At 39.9% G+C, this 19,733-nt stretch overlaps 1 protein-coding gene and 1 long non-coding RNA gene across 11 annotated transcripts in view; one reads left to right on the forward strand and one right to left on the reverse strand.

The window, feature by feature from the left end:
* JPH1 (junctophilin 1) overlaps positions 1–16,214 on the forward strand; it is a 115,664-nt gene extending 99,450 nt beyond the window's left edge. For 3 of the 10 annotated variants that reach the window (XM_073330773.1, XM_073330775.1, XM_073330776.1), the window contains exons 4-6: positions 436–1,091; positions 14,251–14,346; positions 14,516–16,214. In XM_073330773.1, the coding sequence (XP_073186874.1) occupies positions 436–1,091; positions 14,251–14,331 (737 nt within the window). In that variant the 3' untranslated portion in view covers positions 14,332–14,346; positions 14,516–16,214. The other 7 variants (XM_073330780.1, XM_073330782.1, XM_073330778.1 and 4 more) reach the window with 6 other exon arrangements.
* Positions 16,215–17,901: 1,687 nt separating this feature from the next.
* The window catches only part of LOC140906601 (uncharacterized), a 49,806-nt gene continuing 47,974 nt past the window's right edge, over positions 17,902–19,733 (reverse strand). Inside the window, exon 3 of the long non-coding RNA XR_012157163.1 lies at positions 17,902–18,598. This is a non-coding gene — a long non-coding RNA (uncharacterized lncRNA). The remainder of the gene's footprint in view (positions 18,599–19,733) is intronic.

The following is a 19,733-nucleotide window of genomic DNA, read 5'->3' on the forward strand; positions in this document are numbered from 1 at the left end:
GTGATGAGGACCATGTATGGTAGACAGACAAAAATCAGCTATTAGAGGAGAAAATGGTAGGTGTATGCATGAGACAAATAAAAAGTTAGCCACTTGGGGGTGAGATTCAGAAAGGTATTTAGGCACTTAATTCCCATTGATTTCAATGGTCTCATTTGGAGACAATCTACTGTATTTTCTATGTCCCTTTGCAAGGTTGAAGGCAACGTGATCAAACCAATAGTGAAAAGCCCAAATTATTGCCAAGCACAGAGGAAAAGGTGCCGCAACTTTAATTAGCAAATGCATTATAATATGAAGTCCAAAACTGAATGAGTTTTTATTTTCCCTCTTTATTTCAGCTTCAGCCCAGCTCCATACCCACAGCGTGGCAGATTTGCCACCAGGCCCTATTCTTGTTTTAATGAGATAAGATTTTGTTATACTATTTTTCAGGCCCTGATTATATCAAACAAAGATTTCAAGAAAACGTGGAGGTAAAAGAAAACCCTGAAGAAAAGGTTCAAGAAAAAACACCTTCCCCCAAAGAGTCTCCTCATTTTTATCGAAAAGGCACTACACCCCCTGGGACACCTGAAGCAAGCCCAAAGCACAGTTCTCCTCTTCCATCTGAGCCCTCCCCTACCAAACAACTGAAAAGGCAAAACTCCAGCTCAAAGGCAAGACTCACTCAAGAAAAAAAGAGTTTAGCTAGTGAGACTGTAACAGCTGTGGTCAACAAGCCTCTGTATTCAAAAGTACCCGCAAAGGAGGAGATAGCGGTGAAACATCAGCCAAAGTTTTCAGCCCACCACAATCCCATCAGCACAGAGAATGGGGAGCTGCATGGTCATTACCATGGCTACTACGTAAAAATGAATCCAACGCTGCTTCCACATGAGCTCAGGGAGGAGGATGAAGATGTCAACCCATCACCTTCAGCACTCACACGGATACCAACTCCACAGAAGCCAAGTCCTGCCAGATCTGTGACTAATCCAGATGCCAAAGAAAGCAAATCTGATACAAAAGTAAAGAAACCTGAACTTGCTGCACCAAAGAATCCCGCTAATAATGAGTCCCATTCTTCAGCAGAAGTGGAAATCCATTCGGTAAGTACTACTGGCAGCCCCTTCCCCTTCAGTGCTGCTCTGCCTGCTGCATTTCAGCTTTGCAGTCTAAGTCCAGGCAAAACTCACTGACTTCCATAGCAGTTTCATCTCTGTATGGACTGCTGGATAACACCCAATGAGTAAAACTGGAGTAAGGAACTGAAGTTCTTTACCTCACTGTTGCCTTTCTTAAAAATATGGAAGGGACAGATAGTAGCCAGAATACCGATAGTGGCAGTTCATAGAATAAATTCTTGTGTATTTATGTAACAGCAAGATCCTTACACACACAAATGTTTTGGTGTTTTTTCGTGTGTTCACCTCAAACCAATATGTTTCCCTTATTGGATATTTTGGTTACACTGCTAGATTGATCCCAGAATCTAACAATTTCTAAATGTTTACCCAAAAAATTATGCAGGATCTTCCAAAAATCCAATTTTATGAGTGTAACAAACATTTTTTCCCCATTAATTGTTAAAGTGCCAGTGGGATTTACTGAAGACTGTCATTGAAAAGTTTATAACTTCCATGTAGCTTTGCTGTAAACCTGCATATAAACATTATCAGCACAGGGATGATTATTTGCTTGCCCTGAGAAAGGTAATTTCCAAATTCAGATGGCTGCTGCTGAATAGTTAACAATTAATTACTGCGCAACCATTAAAAAAAATTATATATAGTATCACATCAGGCACGTGTGTGTTTATCATTTCTGCTTCAGAATCAGCATAACAGATCATCTTCATCACCCATGTAACTCCCTAGAGCTAAGGGTTACCCTTTAGATTGATATGAATGTTTGGGGCTAAAATGTCAGTGTATCAAACAGGCCTTAAATACCCAGTGATGCAATAAGACTCTAATAAAGTCCTGATTACAGATTCTCATTAAATATCAGCTACAGAGGTGATATTTCAGCCTCTTAGGGTACGTCTACACTGCAAAGAAAAACCTGCAGCTGGTCCATGCCAGCCGACTCGGGCTTATGGGGCTCACGTTGCGGGGCTGTTTCTTTGTTGTGTAGACTTCTGAGCTCAGTCTGGAGCCTGGAATCTGGGACCCTTCCACTCCATGGAGTTCCAGAGCCTGGGCTCTAGCCCGAGCCCAGAGATCTACACAGCAATGAAACAGTCCCGCAACCCAAGCCCCATGAGTTAGTCGGCTAGCACAGGCCAGCCACAGGTGACTAGTTGCTGTGCAGATATACTTTTAGTTATCATCATCATGTTCCTATTACACCTCTGGCGTTTAGGGCACTGACGAAGCTACTCCGCTCATGTCTGTTTCTGGCAAGTCTTTCAATGGTTCCCCAGCTGTCCCTCAGGTTTTTCAGCTCGGTAAATACAGAAAATTCTAAAATTTCATATATAAATATATTAAAAACCTGATCCAAAGTCAGTGAGGGATCTTAAAGTCCACTAAACGATCTAAATAAACTCCCAAAACAAGTACTTTAAAGTTTTATAATGCTCAGTTCTTACACTGCTATGGAAAATTTAATTTTCTTCTTTATTTTTTAACAGAAATTCTAGTTGGATTAATTTCATAAAATTGAAAGTGAAGACTGAAATTGTGGTTTTAGACCATTGTGCCTAGATATTCCATTACTAGACAGTTGAAAGGTACAACTGTCAATAATAATGCCAAAAAAGAAAAAGCATTCAATAAACATTTGTTTTGTATTTGAAAAAAGCCAGATGATTAGGGCTGTCGATTAATCACAGTTAACTCATGCAATTAACTAAAAATATTAAATATTTTTGGATGTTTTTCTACATTTTAAAATATATCTTTCAGTTACGACACAGAATACAAAGTGTACAGTGCTCACTTTATATTATCTTACATTGCAAATATTTGCTCTGTAAAAATGATAAAAGAAATAGTATTTTTCAATTCACCTCGTGCAAGTACCATAGTGCAATCTCTTTATCATGAAAGTGCAACTTACAAATGTAGGGTTTTTTTACATAACTGCACTCAAAAACAAAACAATGTAAAACTTTAGAGCCTACAAGTCCACTCAGTCCTTCTTGTTCAGCCAATCGCTAAGAGAAACAAGTTTGTTTACATTTACAGAGATAATGCTACGCACTTCTTAATTACAGTGTCACCTGATGTTCGCATGCCATTGTTGTAGCCGGCATCATTTACATGCCAAATGAACGAAAGATTCATATGCCTCTTCATGATTCAGCCATCGTTCCAGAGGACATGCTTCCATGCTGATGACGCTCGTTAAAACAGTGTGTTAATTAAATTTGTGATTGAACTCCTTGGGGGAGAATTGTATGTCTCCTGCTCTGTTTTACCCGTATTCTGCCATATATTTCATGTTATAGCAGTCTCGGATGATGACCCAGCACATGTTCGTTTTAAGACACTTTCACTGCAAATCTGACAAAATGCAAAGAAGATACCAGTGTGAAATTTCTAAAGATAGCAACAGCACTCGAACCAAGATTTAAGAATCTGAAGATCCTCCCAAAATCTGAGAGGGATGAGGTGTGGAGCATGCTTTCTGGAGTCTTAAAAGAGCAATACTCTGATGCGGAAACTACAGAACCTGAACCACCAAAAATGGAAATCAACCTTCTGCTAGGTTTCAGAGTAACAGCCGTGTTAATCTGTATTCGCAAAAAGAAAAGGAGTACTTGTGGCACCTTAGAGACTAACCAATTTATTTGAGCATGAGCTTCACCGATGAAGTGAGCTGTAGCTCACGAAAGCTCATGCTCAAATAAATTGGTTAGTCTCTAAGGTGCCACAAGTAAACCTGCTAGTTACATCTGACTCAGATGATGAAAATGAACATGCGTCAGTCTGCACTGCTTTGGATCATTATCGAGCAGAACCCATCATCGGCATGGACGCCATGTTCTTTGGAATGGTGGTTGAAGAATCAAGGGACATATGAATCTTTAGCACATCTGGTATGTAAATATCTTGCGACGCCGGCTACAATAGTGCCATGCAAACGCCTGTTCTCACTGTCAGGTGACATTGTAAACAAGAAGCAAGCATCATCATCTTCTGCAAATGTAAATAAACTTGTTTGTCTGAGCAATTGGCTGAAGAAGAAGTAGGACTGACTGGACTTAGGCTCTAAAGTGTTACATTGTTTTATTTTTGAATGCAGGGGTTTTTTGTACATAATTCTACACTTGTAAGTTCAACTTTCATGATAAAGAGATTGCACTACAGTACTTGTATTAGATGAGTTGAAAAATACTATTTATTTTGTTTATCATGCAAATATTTGTAATCAAAAATAAATATAAAATGAGCACTGTACACTTTGTATCCTGTGTTGTAATTGAAATCAATATATTTGAAAATGTAGAAAACATCCAGAAATATTTAAATAAGTGGTATTCTATTATTGTTTAACAGCGCGATTAATTGCGTGATTAATGGCGATAAACTTTTTTAATCGCACGATTAACCACAATTATTTTTTTTTATTGCTTGACAGCCCTACACATATATTCATATTATATCATGATAAAATAATTTCCATTCCAACGGAATGTCAGGAGGATTTTAAACAGCAGCTAGTAAAGTATACTTTTTAAAATCGGCAGACACAGATAACTGGCATCCAAGTTTTAAAAGAGCTGGCCAAAGAGCTCTCTGATCTATTAATATTGATTTTCAGTAAGGCTTGGAACACTGGGGAAGTTCCAGAGGCCTAGAAGAAAGCGAATGTTGTGCCAGTATTTTGAAAGGGTGAACAGAATGACCTGGATAATTATATGCCCATGATCTTAATATCAATCTGAGGCAAAATAATGGTCTGGCTGATATAGTACTCGATTAATAAAGAATTAAAAGAGGGTAATATAATAAATGCCAATCAACATAGGTGGATGGAAAACAGATCCTGTCAAACTAACTAGATATTTTTTTTGAGGGGATTACAGATGTGATTGATAAAGGTAATAGTGATGATGCAATTAATATACTTAGAGTTCTGTAAGGCATTTGACTTGGTATTGCATAACATTTTGACTAAAAGTAGAATGATAGAAAATAAACATGGCACACGTTAAATGGATTAAAACCTGGTTAATTTATTGGTCTCAAAAATGTAATGATGAACAAGGAATCATCAAGTGGGTGTGTTTCTACTAGGGTCCCACAAGAATTGATTCTTGGCCCTATACTTATTTACTGTTGTCATCAGTGACGTGACAGAAAACATAAAATCATAAAGTTTGGTGGATTGGTAGATAATGAAGAGGACACGTCATTGAGAAATTAATCTGGGTTGCTGGGTAAGCTAGACTGAAGCAAACAATGCGTGTGTCAATGCAGCCAAACGTCAAGCCCTACATCTGGGGGAAAAGGTAGTCCATCCATACTTACCAGATGAGGGACTCTGTCCTGGGAAGCGGCAACTCTGAAAGAGATTTGTCCATCATAGTGGATAATCAGCTGAACATGCGCTCCAAGAGCAATGCTGTGACCAAGAGGCAAATGCAATCCTTGAATATATAAATAGGGCACTGATGCAACCGCCACTGGAATGCTATGTCTAGTTCTGGTGTCCACGCTCTAAGAAGGATGTTAAAAACTTGGAGAGGGCTCAGAGAAGAGCCATGAGAAAACATGCATTATAGAGAGAGACTCAAGGAGCTAAATCTACTTAGCTTAACAGAGAGAAGGCTAAGGGGTGATTTGATTAAGTACCTACACAGGGGACAGAAATACAGGGTTCTTCAGTTTAGCAGACAAAAGTATAACATGATCCAATGGCTGAAATTTGAAACTAGACAAATTCAGACTAGAAGTAAGGCAAAAAAAATTAACAGTGATGGCAATTAACTATTGGAACAACATTACTGTGGGATGTAATGGATTCTCCATCACTGGAAATTTTTAATCAAGATTAGATATTTTTCTGAAGGATATGATCTAGTTCAAACAGGAATTAATTCAGAGAAGTCCTGTGGCATGTGTTATGTAGGAGGTCAGACTACAGTATCACAATGTTTCCTTCTGGCCTTTTAATCTATTTTGCAGCTGATATTGGCCTTTGACCCTGGGAGCCTGACATATGTGGATGGGTCAGACGTACACTACCATGAAGTTGTCAGGCCTGGGAAGGGGAAAGAGGGTCCAAAGATGAAGGGACAGAATCTCAGCCTGAAATTTGAGTTTTCTGTTCAGCCCTGATATAAGCAAGTGAAGTTGCACCTGCTTAGGCAGCATCTATCAGGCCAATTTTTTCTCATCTTTTCCACCATTCCTTCCAAACCAAATCATTATTGGGACCTGAGGGAGCTCCTAACTTTACTGACTAGCTGGAGTCTCTCTAGATCAGAAATGTATCCCTCCACCTTCTCTGACAATCAGGCCAGGGCACAGACACAAACACACCACTAGCCAATGATCAGGAAGGCTATGTCTTCACTACACGCAACTGGCAGTGGCATGCAGTGTACGTGTAGCTACATGCTGCAGTGAAAAGCATACACACTGCCGGTTCTAAGTACACATGTCAGCAAAAGGTGAGGAAAGGCTCCAGCAGCAGGGACCCTACACTGCTGTTTTTAGCAGTGTCGAGAGAGAGGCATGACTTGGAAAAGTACGCACATACATACCCACACCCTTCAGGCATGTTTTTACTAACCTAAGCTATGCCTCACAGTCTATTGCTATTAATACCTGTGTTGTGGGGGCTCCATATGTACCTACACGACACACTACTGAAAAAAGCATGCAGTGTAGCCATGCCCAAAAGGTGGAGAGGGTAATAAGAGAATATCACACAGCAGACATTTATTTATCGATGTGATAGCCTGGGATCTGTCCCTCTGCCTCTACTGGGGTAGCTTAATTGCATTAGTCTTGATAACCTCAGTGTGGTGAGTGTATGAGAGAAAGGAAATTAGGGTGTGGGAGTTTATTCCCCATGTGAAGGCATTTTGCTGTATGTCTTTAAAACTATATTTTCTACAAGTGTGTGTGTATGTGTAGCTGACTTTTCCAAGATATCCGCAAAAAGAAAAGGAGGACTTGTGGCACCTTAGAGACTAACCAATTTATTTGAGCATGAGCTTTCGTGAGCTACAGCTCACTTCATCGGATGCATACCGTGGAAAAGTTTGATAAGCTATTACCAGCAGGACAGTGGGGTGGGAGGAGGTATTGTTTCATGATCTCTGTGTGTATACAATGTCTGCTGCAGTTTCCACGGTATGCATCCGATGAAGTGAGCTGTAGCTCACGAAAGCTCATGCTCAAATAAATTGGTTAGTCTCTAAGGTGCCACAAGTACTCCTTTTCTTTTTGCGAATACAGACTAACACGGCTGCTACTCTGAAACTTTTCCAAGATATGTGGTGATGTGTGTCAGAGACAGGGTAAATTCTCTACCGATTTGCATTTTTTAAAACTTTAACAGGAGTAAAGCAACAAGAGGTACTCCAACAGTCTACCAGAACAAGGGTGTGTGTTGGTACAGAATTGTTTTTAATGCTGCTTGTGCATTTTTCTCCAAAGTTTTCACCATCCCCATTTCAACCTCAGATGTGATTTTCCCTGATTCCCTCTGCTCTGAGTCTTTCCTGAACAGAGATTTGTCAGCAAGTCACAGTTACCCATCCACTGAACTAAACCTGAAAAATCACTGGAGATAAATCAGATGAGATTTGAATTGTGATCAAAAAGATGAGCAGATGGTGTTTTATCCTATGCACTCATGTTCTTCTGCCAAATTGTTTGCATATTGGCTTAAATAAGGTAGTATTGGAAGAAGGGGCATGGCTCTATTATACCGTAAAAGACTATTTTGAGAGTAACTGGTATTAAACCACAATACTTAGTTCCGTTTTACCTAAATCTAAGGGCATCACAATGTGCAGAATATCAAGTGATATGGGGTATAGTCTCCTCTTAATGTGCACTTGACATCCATCAATCATACAATCTAATGTCCCTGTTGAAAATACAGAGCTCTGGCACTGATCCTGTAAACTTCTATGCCTAGAATTCCCAGCAAAGTCAATGGCCATTCCTAATGCAAATGGATTGCAGGACTAGTCTTTATATCTCTTAGTTATTTCCCTGAACAGTCGTGCCATCTTCTACCTCAAAATTAATTACATAGGGTTCTCTTACCTAAGGGAAAAGATGTTCTCTTTCCTGCTACTGAAAAGATGAAAGGACAGTTTGATGCAGGACTAAAACTTTGCTGTTGCAGCTTCTTTATTGCACCTGTTCTAGTCAATCCTGCACAGCACAGACTAATTTTGCCTTTTGCTATTTTAAGCTCCTGCAGGGTATTAAGGACTTATCTTTGGTGCTTTACCTTAAAGCATTTAACACTCATAGCATGTGTCTAAAAACTGGGGTCATGCTTTGCATACAACAAAACTCTAAGACTGAACATTTTTGGAACATCAAAAAACTCCACTTTCACAATTCTTGTTATCAAAAGAGAAAACAAAATAAATTCACTGCTGTGAATGGGGTGAGTCCCTGTTTGTGTCAACTCAGCATGGGTTGGTGCCCCAACATCACCATCTCTTCATTCTTTACTCAGTATTAGTAAACCTAATCCTTAACCTCCGCTTCCTCATCAGCTGCTTCTTTCTAGGAAGGATGCCTTGTCTCATATCCTACCCCTCTCTTACTTTAGAGGTTCTCTACCTTTTATTCTCCTTAGTAGGAGCTAATGATACCCACTTCATCTGGGTGATAGATGCATCAATAGAATAGCCCTCCATCTCCAGGCAGGGTTCTGGAACCTGATATCTTATTCTGTTGCTGTTTGAACTACAGCCCCAACTTGCTATTCAACCAAAAACTGTCGGTCTTGGAGCTCTCATACCATGTAGAATGCAGTTCAGGATGTATGATAGGTAATGAAGGAAATCCTGGCTCCACTGAAATTAGTGACAAAGCTCTCATTGATTTAACAAGGCCAGGCTTTCACTAGTCCACATAAACCAATATTATTATTTATGGCTAGAATTTTCAAAGGAGTTGGCACCCAGCTCCAACTGAATTTCAATCCTTTGAAAATCCAGGCCCATATTACTGAAGCATCTACAAGCTCCAGCATGCTAGAGACCCAATGAACATGTAGTAAGAGCTAGTCTGAAACCCAAAGAGCTTACAGACCAAATAGACAAAGGGAATAGAGGTATTGTTCACATTTTACAGATGGGGAACTGAAACACAGAGAGACTGAGTGATGTGGCCAAGGTCACACAGGAAGTCTGCAGTAAAGCCAGGAAGTGAACCCACCTCTCCTGAGTCCAAGTCAGTGCCTTAACCATAACCATCCTTCCTTGCTGGAGGAATGTATCCTAACAGTGAAGTGTATCGTATGGTTCTCTGTCCTTCTGCAAACAGAAAAGTGCATTAGTAGGAAGGGTCTCATAAGTGTATGAACCTTGGCCTTTTTGAGTTTGCAAGTCGTATTTGTTTCAAACAAGTTTGCCGTAGAAAGGGATCCCCGTAGGGCTGTGGTGCACTGAACCATGCAGATGTAAGCATCCAGAGTAGTTATAATAGCAGCCTCTCCTATGATAATCTAAAGGCCAGTTTGTGGCAGGAGGGATGAGTCCCCATCTCTGTGAAGTGAAATGAAAGTGAATCTGATTCAAAAACATCCATGGGACCCATTGTTTCCTGTGGGGAATTTTCAGTAGACAATATCGCAAACCCTTAGTCATTTTTAACACACACTCTGCTACAGAAGGATATATCTTCACTTCAGAGTTAACTTGGATGATTGGCACCCACGTAAATCTAGTCTGGGTGTGAGGATCCACACTGCAAAGTCCTACCTGAGTTACCAGCTGCTGCACTCACCCATGCATGGCACTAGGACTTCTGGGGGTATCTCCTATGGTTCCTTATGCTGCAGTAAGCTGGGCCACTCTGATTCTTTGCCAGCAAATGGTGAGATAATGATTTAGTAATTTAGCCCTGTTGGTACTCCTTGTGGGGACTTGAATTGTAGGAAGGCACTGGAGACTATCAGCAATTCAGTGGTTTAGCCTGCATCCTCACTGCAAAGCAGCCAGGTTACCGACCTGAGCGTCAGGCTTTATCATACAGCCTCAGATGGGTCAAAGATTTGTGTATGTGGACGGGGGCTAGAAGTGGGGGTTAGGGGCAACACCGAGGTAGGGGTTAACTGCCATGAAGACATACTCCACCAGACACTTGTGAAAATTCAGCAAAGGCTCTAGGGTGTGGCCCTCTAGCTCAGTGATTCTCCATCTTTCCATACTGTACCCCATTTAGGAGTCTGATTATCTTGCGTAGCCCAAGTTTCACCTCAGTTAAAAGCTGTTTGTTTACAAAATCAGACATAAAAATACAGAAGTGTCACAGCACACTATTACTGAATAGGTGCTTACTTTCTCATTTTTACCATATAATTACAAAATAAATAGATTGGAATATCAATATTGTACTTACATTTCAGTGTACAGTAAATAGAGCAGAATAAACAAATCATTTGTCTGTATGAAATTTTAGTTTGTACTGACTTCGCTAATGTTTTATATGTAGCCTGTTGTAAAACTAGGCAAATACCTAGATGAGTTGATTACCACCTGGAAGACCTCTGAGTACCCCCACAGATACACGTACCTTGGGTTGAGAACCACTGTTCTAACAATTTGTTGTCATGCAGAGCACTGTACTTATGCAGGTTGCATTTAACTGGCAAAACTACATAAATGGGGGCATCTCCCAGAGACCAGATTTAGCCCCGTTGGTACTACTTAACGGAAATACTGCTAGTTAATGGGATCATAAAAAGGCAGTAATTCTGCTTAAGCAGGAAGACTCTAGCTCATTTAGGGTACATCTGCACTGCAGTTGAATGTGTAATACAGGCAGCCAGACCCACACTAGCTTTTGATAGTAGTGAAGACACAGCAGCACGTACCCCAGCACAGAACAGAAACACAAGTATGTATCTAGGGTCCCCAGGGGACTTATACAGGGGCTCCTAGCCCAGGCTGAAGCCCATGCCACCATATCTGTACTGTAGTGGTTAAACCTAGCATGGGAATGCTTATATAAGCTGCAATGTCGCCTTAAATTGCAGTGTAGACATACTTAGTGTGCACCAATTTGAGACATGTTAAAGCAGTGGTGGGTAACCTGTGGCCCATCAGGGAATCTGCCTGCAGGCCGTGAGACAGTTTGTTTACATTGACCATCTGCAGGCATGGGCGCCTGCAGCTCCCGGTTCACCATTCCTGGCCCATGGGAGCTGCAGGCAGCTGTGCCTGCAGACAGTGAATGTAAACAAACTGTCTCACGGCCTGCAGGCAGATTACCCTGATGGGCTGCATGCGGCCTGAGGACCACAGATTGCCCACCACTGCCTTAACGGGTCTAATTTTCAGAAAGTTCTAGGTAACCACTCCCTCAAACTTAGGTCATTAAGAAGTGTCAAAACTGAGGCACTCAAAATCATTAGCCGCTTCTGAAAATCTTGCCTCCGGATATTAACTTTAAAGTTTCAATCTTACGCTAGTTTTGTCTCTTTTCTCCTGGTCTTATTTGTTTGTTAGCTGTGATTTGTGCAGAAAGTCCTTCACTTGTTCCTGGCCGTGAGCTCACTTTTCAAAAGCTAACTATACAAGCTGGGCCATCACACCAGGTATCTCACATCTGTCAGTGCCATTGTGCAGATAGGCCCAGTACAGTTGATGCGCCTCCTCCCCTCTCCAAGGGCCTCTCCATTCGTTTGACAGCCTCTTTGCGTCTCAGCAAGCAGTGGCACTATCGATATGGGAGTGTCTCCATATTGACAACTTCAAGAGATCAAAAATCATGAGACACAAAAAGATTGTATTGCGTTTTTTTAGGTCAGTCCCTTGATTTTTGAATTTCCCATCCCCAGGGTGTGTGCATGTGACAATTAGTGTTGCCCACTCTCCCACATGTATTGGATAAGGTGATTTTGGCCCCTGCTGCAGGAGCTCTCACCCCCACATCTGCCCCTCTCCTGCCAGTAATTAATCCTGTCCTCCAGGCCTCCATCAGTTCTCTCCCCACCCAACCCTCCCTCCCTCCCTCATCGACCCCACTGCCCTCAGTTTTCTCCCCACTCAACCCCCCTTAGTTCAGCCCCCCTACCCCATCGACCCCCAGCGGTCTCAGTTCACCCTCCTAGCACTCACACCATCTGCTCCAAACCCATCATCAATACAGCCCACCTACCCCATCAGCCCTGCTCTGCAGCCCCCATGCCATAATTCAGCTCTCCCAGCCTCACCTGTGCTCTTCTTCGGGTTCTTCACCCTCCCCAGGCCTAGGAGGCCTGCAGTGGGGTCACCTCTCCCTCTTCCCAAGCTGGCAGGGAAGCAGCCACCCAGGGTTGACAGCCGGAGTGCTGCCACCTGGGACTGAAAAAAAAAAATCCTGAGCTTTGAGAGTTCTGTCATGAGTGAGGCTTAATTTTACTTAGAAATCATGTCTCTCACAATAAATTCACGGCAGTTGGCAAGCCTGGTGTCTGTTAATTGTTAACTCCATTTCTCCAAGACTAAAGTCCCCTGCAGCTACCATCTGTAGTGGATTCTATTGTGAGAGTACTATGAGCCCAGTCCTTGAAAACACTCATTACCAGGCCTACTGCTCATCACTGTACACACTGTTTTCATTGTCTTGAATGAAACTACTCACAGTAGTAAGCTCGAGGCCTGGTAGTAAGTGTTTGCCTGTAATCATCTCTAAACCATTTTTAATACTATTTGATGTGATATTAGCACAAATACTGTTCATTTAAGACAGGCTTTGCCATTATGGTATTCTAGCAAACAGTTCTCAACCTGTATCATTCCAGGGATTGTATGGCTGATGTCAATCATAGCCATTAAATCTAGCGGAATTTTACAATAGATGACGTTTGCAGTAAGTCAATAAATTCTTGTTTAATATTTAATTAAATCTGGTTATCCCTCTTGTGATCTTAAAAGTGATAGTCCCATCAACAGGTCCAACAATCTTGCCCTGCTCAGATCTTGCCTTTTCGCATGGATCATTTGTGTTTTCCATAGGAATGAATTTTATAAGGGGTGTGGTTTTCTTTGTTTTTTTACTAGCAGTGGAGTATGCATTTTTTTAAAAGTTAATCACATGTAAGTCTGAGTAAATATGTCAAAAATTTTAAAAGGCGAACCCAAGAACAGAGGCATCTCATCTGTTAAATATATATTCCAAACTATTCATAAGTGAGAATCTGTACAAATGATATCTTTCTGGGCACTGTTAAAAAGCAGCAGTATACATCAGAAGGCTAATCAGAATCTTTGGTCATCTATTTCATGTAAAAATGAAGAAATTATACAAAGATTAAGAGTCAGCTGTTTAACAAAATTTAGATTTCGCTTGGGAGGCAGGGGTTGTTTTGACTTTTACATTTCTTTATGAAATTGACTCTCTCCATTTATAAAGTAAGGGAATTTTGCCATCAGTGTCTACAGGAGCAGGAACAGGCCTGTAATTCTGCAACTGTTAAAATTACAGTTTAAATATTTATAAAAGATTTCTGGGGGATCTCTATCATCTCTTTTTTATTAGCCAAACTACCTGCGGAGGGAAGGGAAAGAGGAAATTCCAGTGAGAGTACTGCCAGGGCCAGGGTGTATTATTTTACATAACACAGTTATATTTTCTACTTTAAAAGAGGTTGGAGTCTATGAAGAGGCCTGAAGTAGGGAAGAGGTGCTGTACTATCATCTTTTTTTTACTACTACTGAAGTTCAAGTTTTGTTTTAAAAAACTGGCATCGATTTTGTCTTGCACTATTTTGTTTTCTTTGGACAATCACAGTTCCCAGAAAAACAACTTAATCCCAACTTGATTAAACCAATATGATACCACATTTAATTTCACCTGCATTTACAGCATCCATTGCATTTCTCACACACATGATATTTAGCACAGCTGAATGCCAGAAATAATGAGTTTAAATGTTTTGTTTATCAGGAGTAGAGTCTGTACCTTTAGGGGTGATTAATCTTTCAGAGGCAGGTTTTAAAAGGTCAAGACAAGGTCATGATATATATTTCCCTGTTGTGACTTCATTTAGAAACATGCATTATGTTCAGGCTTGCATGATTTTTTCCATTTTAAAAAAATGTAATCGAAACCCATTTTATTGTATTTTCAGGGTCCTAACTCAGTCATGATTGCCCTGGTAATGCTGTTGAATATTGGTTTAGCCATTCTTTTTGTCCATTTTCTAACTTGACTGGAATTAGAGAAGGTAAGAAAGGTCTTGTTTCTATAGAAGAACACCATATCCAAATCAGTTTGATTCCCCAGTTCAAATTATAAAGATTTACAAACTTTTAATGTTCCCTACTTTAATTTTAGCTATGCCTGAATGTGATTCAACATAGTTACTTAATGATATAATTGTTTTGACCCTTCAGTGAAGTCATGACAACTAGTGGTGTTAGCCCACAATTCTCTGCAGTTGTCTCATCAGCCTTTTAAATGGCACCAGTCGTACTCAGACACAGGGAAGGAGGCTTGGAATTAGGATGGGACGCAAGAGAGATGACACTTGGAAAATTCAGCCAGGGGCCTGATCAGTTTCTCTACTGATGATTTGTGGCTTTGGGGTCCTCTGGAAGCTGAAGCAAGCAGCCATGTTGGAAAACAACAACAAAAATCTGCTGAAGCAGCCCAACCAGTGAAGTGCATTGGCTACTCCATCTGTTCCAGCAGTGTGTGACTAAACTGGAAATGTACGGAGCTGCACTTTTTGTTGATGAAAGCTAACAGCTGCCTTATTATTTTACCGTCTGATGTTTTTAGTAGGGAGATCGGAAAACGACTGCCAGAGGAATGTGGTCAGAGGATTCAGTTGCTGTGGAAGTGATTCCAGCGTTCACTCCTATCTCATTAGAAGAAATAGTTAGCAGCATCACTCACCAGTCTTATTCCATTACCTGCTGCTTTTAACATCTCCTGCAATGGTCGGGGAGATTGAATTTCATTTGCTAGTGCATGATTCTGTTTTCGCTGTTGTTTAAACCTGATGTATAGCCATAATATAGTATGTAGAGCAACCTGGAGAAATGTACTAGTTGCATCTAGCAGCAGAGAAGCTAAACTCTGTTATACATACAGTATATATATTTTTTTATCTGAAGGTACAATTCTTGAAACTTGTTTTCCTAAATTATTAAGGTTTAGCAGGTAATATACAGTAATGGCGAAGTTTTAAGCTGTCCTTTATAGCTTCCAAAAAATGCTCAAATGCTTGTGTCAATAGCAAGCCAATTTATAATACCATGAGAGTCTTCAGGGAGTACCAGTACGTTAGAAAAAGGAGGCAGAATATTTTGAGAAATAGGATTGAAGTTTTGTGTGGTTTTTCTCCGGCACCAGTTTTGTGGTAATTGGTTATTTGAATGATTATATTTTAATATTGGGATTTTTGCCAGCAGTTAAAGTCAAGTCTTGTCCAAGTGGACATTAATGCCAATGAAACTAAGCTAGTTACTACATACAAAAATATTATTAATTTTAAAATACTAGCTTTGTGTTGAATACATTCAGGTAGAGCGTTTAGATCCATTGAAATAATTGTTTAATCAATTTGATGGCTTTAATGTCTTTAAAGTCCGTAGATAATTTTACCTCAACAAAACAAAACAAGAAAGAGTCACAGAAATTTTGATTTGGAACATTTGTCTTAAGTTGTTTTATAGTCCTGTGTTATGCTGATGTGATCAGTGCTTTTTCATGTGCCATTACACTGTAATTACTGTACCCTGTATTACTCAAAAGCATGCTTCTTTACTTACAGAAGTTTATGTGGTGTGATCATTTTAAATTAAAATATTTACCTTCAAATCAAAAATAGAAAAGGGCTTGGAATATGGTTTATTTTATCTCTATTAGAAAAGATTTCATAATTTTTAGTTTTTGAACATGTTTGTAAACTTTGTAATTGTTTGCATGATTTAATGGAGAAGTTTCTTAAAAGCTACATTAGGTATCTTTTGATGCAGCACATAAAGTAACATAGGTATGGAATGAATATTGTGTAGCCTGATACAGCTCAGTGCAGAACAATAACACTGTTTTATGCAAAAGTATGTTGAGAATCCTGTGGTTTGACCAGTGTGGAAGAAAGCAGAAAGAGAGCAAATGAAAATAACTGGTATATTTATTTATTTTTAAAAAGAAGTAAAATCATGTTTTACTTTTAAATTTAAGAAAGTAATTTTTAAATGAGAACACATTTTAAAGTTACTATAAACCTTGATGTAAGGGATAAATGCTCCTGCCCACCCCATGTCTCCTTACAAAGAGAACTAATTTTGTAACTGACATTTAATTCTTATTCAATGTTTATTTAAAATACTTTATGCTCTGCAAATAATGGGGTAACAATCAGCTTCTGAAAATGTTTATAAATTTAAGCATGTTACTACAATTTATAAATATGTATGATTTATAAGCTTTTCTAAAACAAAGCTCAAAAATTGTTGGTATTTTTCTAAAATGTGCACAGCTGTATTTTACATGAAAGGCTATTTATAATTGGTTGTTATACTGTACACTACATTTCGGACAGCACATGAAGCCTGCCAATGTACTTAATAATGTCACTTTGTCTATTTAAAGTTTCTTGCTGTGAAAAAAAATGAACTCTTTATGTAGGAGTTTCTCTATTTATAAAAGTCTTGAACCCAAAAAATGTACAGTTTCCACAACTGTATTTGCTCTAATAAAAAGTTGGTTATTAAGAGTTGCAGGTGGGTTTTTCTGTTCATGCGAACAGTATACTGCAGATATTTTTCCTGGAAAAATGTCTTCTATCATCTGCCAAGAGAATGGGCAGAAGCCTGGCTCCTTGGAAGTCCAAGGGAATTTGGCCCTTGTTTTCAATAGAGTCAGGATTTTACCCAAGGAATGTATCACTTCAAAGTGAAAGAAAGTTAAAACTGGTGGATAGCTTCCTGCTATAGGTGTTCTTCCTTTCTCTTCACAAATAGGATTTTTATGTATTTCTACACAGACTAAACACAGCATATAAAACTCCATTAAAGCCAGCAGGGTTGTCTAATGAGTAGGTCACTACAGAGTTTTACTCCCTCTTAGTTGTTACCAATTGGTGCTGAGTTTTCAGGAGCTTCCCTTTAATAGAAATATATATTTTAGGAGCAGTTGCTCCAGTCTATGTTTTGAATTAACTCTACCTTTATAAAGCTGCAAGAATGTCTCTTGTCTACACAATAAGCCCTTCTCTAAAAAGTTTAACAATGAAAAAATAAGTTTCTGGGTATAATGAACAGAGATACATATTGTCAAACATTTTTGAAACTGATAGATCTCTAAACCACCTTTTATTCCCCTACCACTTTTTACCACACAATACTCTTCATATCTTCAAAACTGAGATTAAAGTGACATGAAGTATTTCTACAGTACTGTGAATGTGAAGTTCTAACAATTCATATGTAAATCCCCCCAGTAACAAGTGAAGGATTTAGGCAGCAACAGAGGAGAACGTGTTTGCTTGATCACATTTAAACTACAGTAGCTTTCCCTGCCTAATTCTCAAAATTCAAGACACCCTTTGAATCTGGGGATGAAGAGGAACTTTTTCTACAACTATGGGAACAGAATGACATTGTTACAGTGACATCTTTTCCAGCTATGCGCACTTTCTTATTTGTGTAATTACATTATATGAATTTATCTGATTACACAATATATTCAATGTCCACAATACAGAGATACTATCAAATGGACAGTTTTGAGTCACCAAAGATTGTCAAAGTCTCAGTTATCAGGTCTTCCTAGCACATAGACAAAGGAGCAGAGAATGATAAAGAACTCTATCTTCCCATCAGATAAAAAGAAACTAAAGAGACTTCCACTTTAGTGGTGGGACATCGAAAGAAAAAGTGGATTCAATGTGAACACTGGCCTGTGGGCTTACATTATCAAAACCATGCGCTCAGGTACATAGCATAAGCCATTTCCATAACAAGCCTAGAAATATTTATTTACACAAACATTGACATGTATGTAATGATACTACACAGTAGCTAAGAACTATAGTAAAGTAGGCTGTACAACAAATTATTCTGATAAGAGTAACAAGCCTGCAGGTATACACTCTGCTTTCAAGTCATATTAACATTCTTAGTTACTGTATATTAAGATATGGTTATGAAGGATATAAAAATGATTCTTCAGTAGCTCAGTGAGTCAGAGAAGATGGCACAGTACATTGTCCTCCTATCGAAGGTCAGCTACTAAACAAGGAGCAAATGAAAGGAGATTAACTAAGTCTTTAAGAAATAACATTTTCAAATCCTCTGGTTTAGTATTCACAGAAACAGTGAAGAGGTTGAAGAACAGAGAGTGTGAAACAGAATAAGGGATTGGTGTGCTAACCTACTGTAGTTGAAACATCTGCAGCATCTCTCTCAAATTCTGCAATGCACAAATCCTGGTGTTTTTCTGTGCAGAAAACTAGCAAGTGCCATCTGCAAACAATACAGACATATTAGTACTTTATGGGTACCTCTCGAGGAAGTGAATGGAAAGCAGGTCTATTCTCCCGAATACTAGACTTTTAATGGGGACAGCCCAAGGAACAGATAGGATTGGGGGAGGAATAAAAAACTTTACTTCTATCTGCCTTAAGGACTTCATACTGCTGCCCGTAGTACCTAAGCATCTTCAATGTAAAAATCAACAACCTAGTCCCTAGGGGAGTTCATAGAGTCTCTGCCACTTTTCCCTTTTTTTGGTTCTGACCATTTAGATTTCATTGATTTACTTTTTGTTTAGGTTCATGTGTTTCAGGCTAATGGGGGGAGGGTTGGGTGCAGGGGAAATTACTGTTGTGTTATTCTGATGGTGGAAAGGGCTTTTTGAAGAGGAAGGTGTTCCTAAAGAGGCTAATCTCCTATGAAAGCTTGCTCCGTGCTTGTTCATTTTTCTTTCCTTATGACTAATCTCTACTCTTTCAAATTGAACTGAGAGCCCAATAATTCTGTTCTCCGCACCCTCCCCCCATCATTCTCCAAGAAGTCAAATTCATCGCATGCTACTTAGCCATGCTGGGCCAAATTCACTGGTGACATGACAACATGGAACTTATGTTACTGCACTGGAAATGCATGTGTTTGTGTCCGTGGCCCAGTCTCCCATTTGGCTCATTTTCACACTCTAAGGCTGTTGCTCTGTATGACTGTATCCTAATTTTCAAACCTATACTTAATTCATTCAGTCCCCCAGTAAGGGGACTCAGCCCTCTGAGGGGTGATGGGGCACCACACCGCCTCGCTACACACACTCTGCTGGGTTGGCCAGTCGATGGCCCAGACCTTCAGACAGGGACTGTGCAAAATAGTTCTAGGTAAGCCCAGGCCCTGGGTCAGAGCAGGGCAGCAAACAAACAGTCAGAAGCTCAGGCCTGCAGGCAGGGGCTGAGCTAATAGTTCAGTAGCAAACCCCAGGCTCCTGGCTTTGAGCAACTAGGGAGAGTGGGTGGCAGGGGGCGACGCAGGCCCACCCATTCCACTGTGTCCCAGCCTGGGGCCCTAGCAGCAGCAAAAGACCCTCTGCTGCATCAGTGTGGATCCTGGCTGCCACTCACTGACATGGGTTCTGGCA

The sequence above is a fragment of the Lepidochelys kempii genome, chromosome 2, assembly GCF_965140265.1.
Source record: "Lepidochelys kempii isolate rLepKem1 chromosome 2, rLepKem1.hap2, whole genome shotgun sequence".
Classification (NCBI taxonomy): domain Eukaryota; kingdom Metazoa; phylum Chordata; order Testudines; family Cheloniidae; genus Lepidochelys; species Lepidochelys kempii.